General features: G+C 50.6%; 1 protein-coding gene across 1 annotated transcript; it reads right to left on the bottom strand.

Annotated features, from left to right (window-relative positions):
• Positions 1-206: 206 nt before the first annotated feature.
• Positions 207-524, bottom strand: LOC103701301 (uncharacterized). Its single transcript, XM_008783317.1, has one exon. The coding sequence runs from the start codon at positions 522-524 to the stop codon at positions 207-209; it is 318 nt and encodes a 105-aa protein (XP_008781539.1).
• Between the last annotated feature and the right edge of the window lie 499 nt (positions 525-1,023).

The raw sequence follows: 1,023 nt of genomic DNA, 5'->3' as shown, positions 1-1,023 counted from the left end.
ACAAACAGTGGAATAGATACAGCCTAGCTAGAATGGTATCAGAGAAAAGAAACAAGAAAGATGTTGCAGCTACAAGCCTATATATTCAGGGACCATGACATCAAAACATCAGCATCTCCCACTTTAATCATGGAGAATCAAAAAACTAGAAACCCTAGTACTTACAAGACTTGAAGATAACTACAAAAGAAGAGCGAGGGGGAATCTCATCCACCCGTTCCAAAACTCTGGACCTCCGGGACCTCCATTATGCTCTCCAAAGAGGGTTTCCAACCTTGGGCTTTCCCAGCTCCCTCTCTCCTCCTCCGCTCCCTACCCATCTCCATCAACACATCCTCCAGCCTCGTCTCCTCCTTCTCCAGCTGAAGCATCAACCGCTGGAGCTCCCCTCTTGTCAGCAAGACCTTAACCTTAAAACCACCCTCCTTTCCATCACCAACAGTACCGCTTTCTCCTCCTACTCCTCCTGGTTTCACCGCTCCCTCCTCTACCCTTGGCGAACAGCTCCCCATGCAGTTGCCCATGGCTCCTTGGCTCTAAGCGAAACTGGAGACAGAAAGGTTGGTGGTCTACAAAAGGCCAGCTTTGGGATGGGACGCCTGTGGCTCTCATAAGGGTCTTCTCCATCCCGGTAGAGTAACATACATCAGGCCCACTGGAAAACGCACGACTTTTAACCACGGCCCACGGAGAGATCCGCCGACCAGATCTTCGCCGAAAAACTCGGAGAGAATGGAGAAAAGAAGGCCGGCGATGGCGTCTTTAACCCTTCACTCTCGTCGCACTTTCGCTTTAGAAAGCGACGGCTGCTGCTTTCCTTCTACCGAACCGGCGAACCCCCCGGGCTGCGAAACACCTGCAGCCTCGGCTATAAAGAATTCCGCCGGCCCCCCCGGTTCAGCCAATCACTGCATTCCACGTGGCATACCTAACGTGCTGTGGACACGCTAATTTAGGACACGTCTCCATCCCATGGCACCAGCCTAGTATATTTTACTTTTATATAAAAATAAAATAAAGATT

The sequence above is a fragment of the Phoenix dactylifera genome, chromosome 12 (assembly GCF_051530095.1).
Source record: "Phoenix dactylifera cultivar Ajwa chromosome 12, Ajwa_hap1_PhDact_Kaust_v1.1, whole genome shotgun sequence".
Lineage (NCBI taxonomy): Eukaryota > Viridiplantae > Streptophyta > Magnoliopsida > Arecales > Arecaceae > Phoenix > Phoenix dactylifera.
This window is presented reverse-complemented; position numbering and strand designations above follow the sequence as displayed.

Coding starts and splice junctions, on each gene's coding strand:
- LOC103701301 (XM_008783317.1), bottom strand. CDS start 524: ATGGGCAACTGCATGGGGAGCTGTTCGCCAAGGGTAGAGGAGGGAGCG.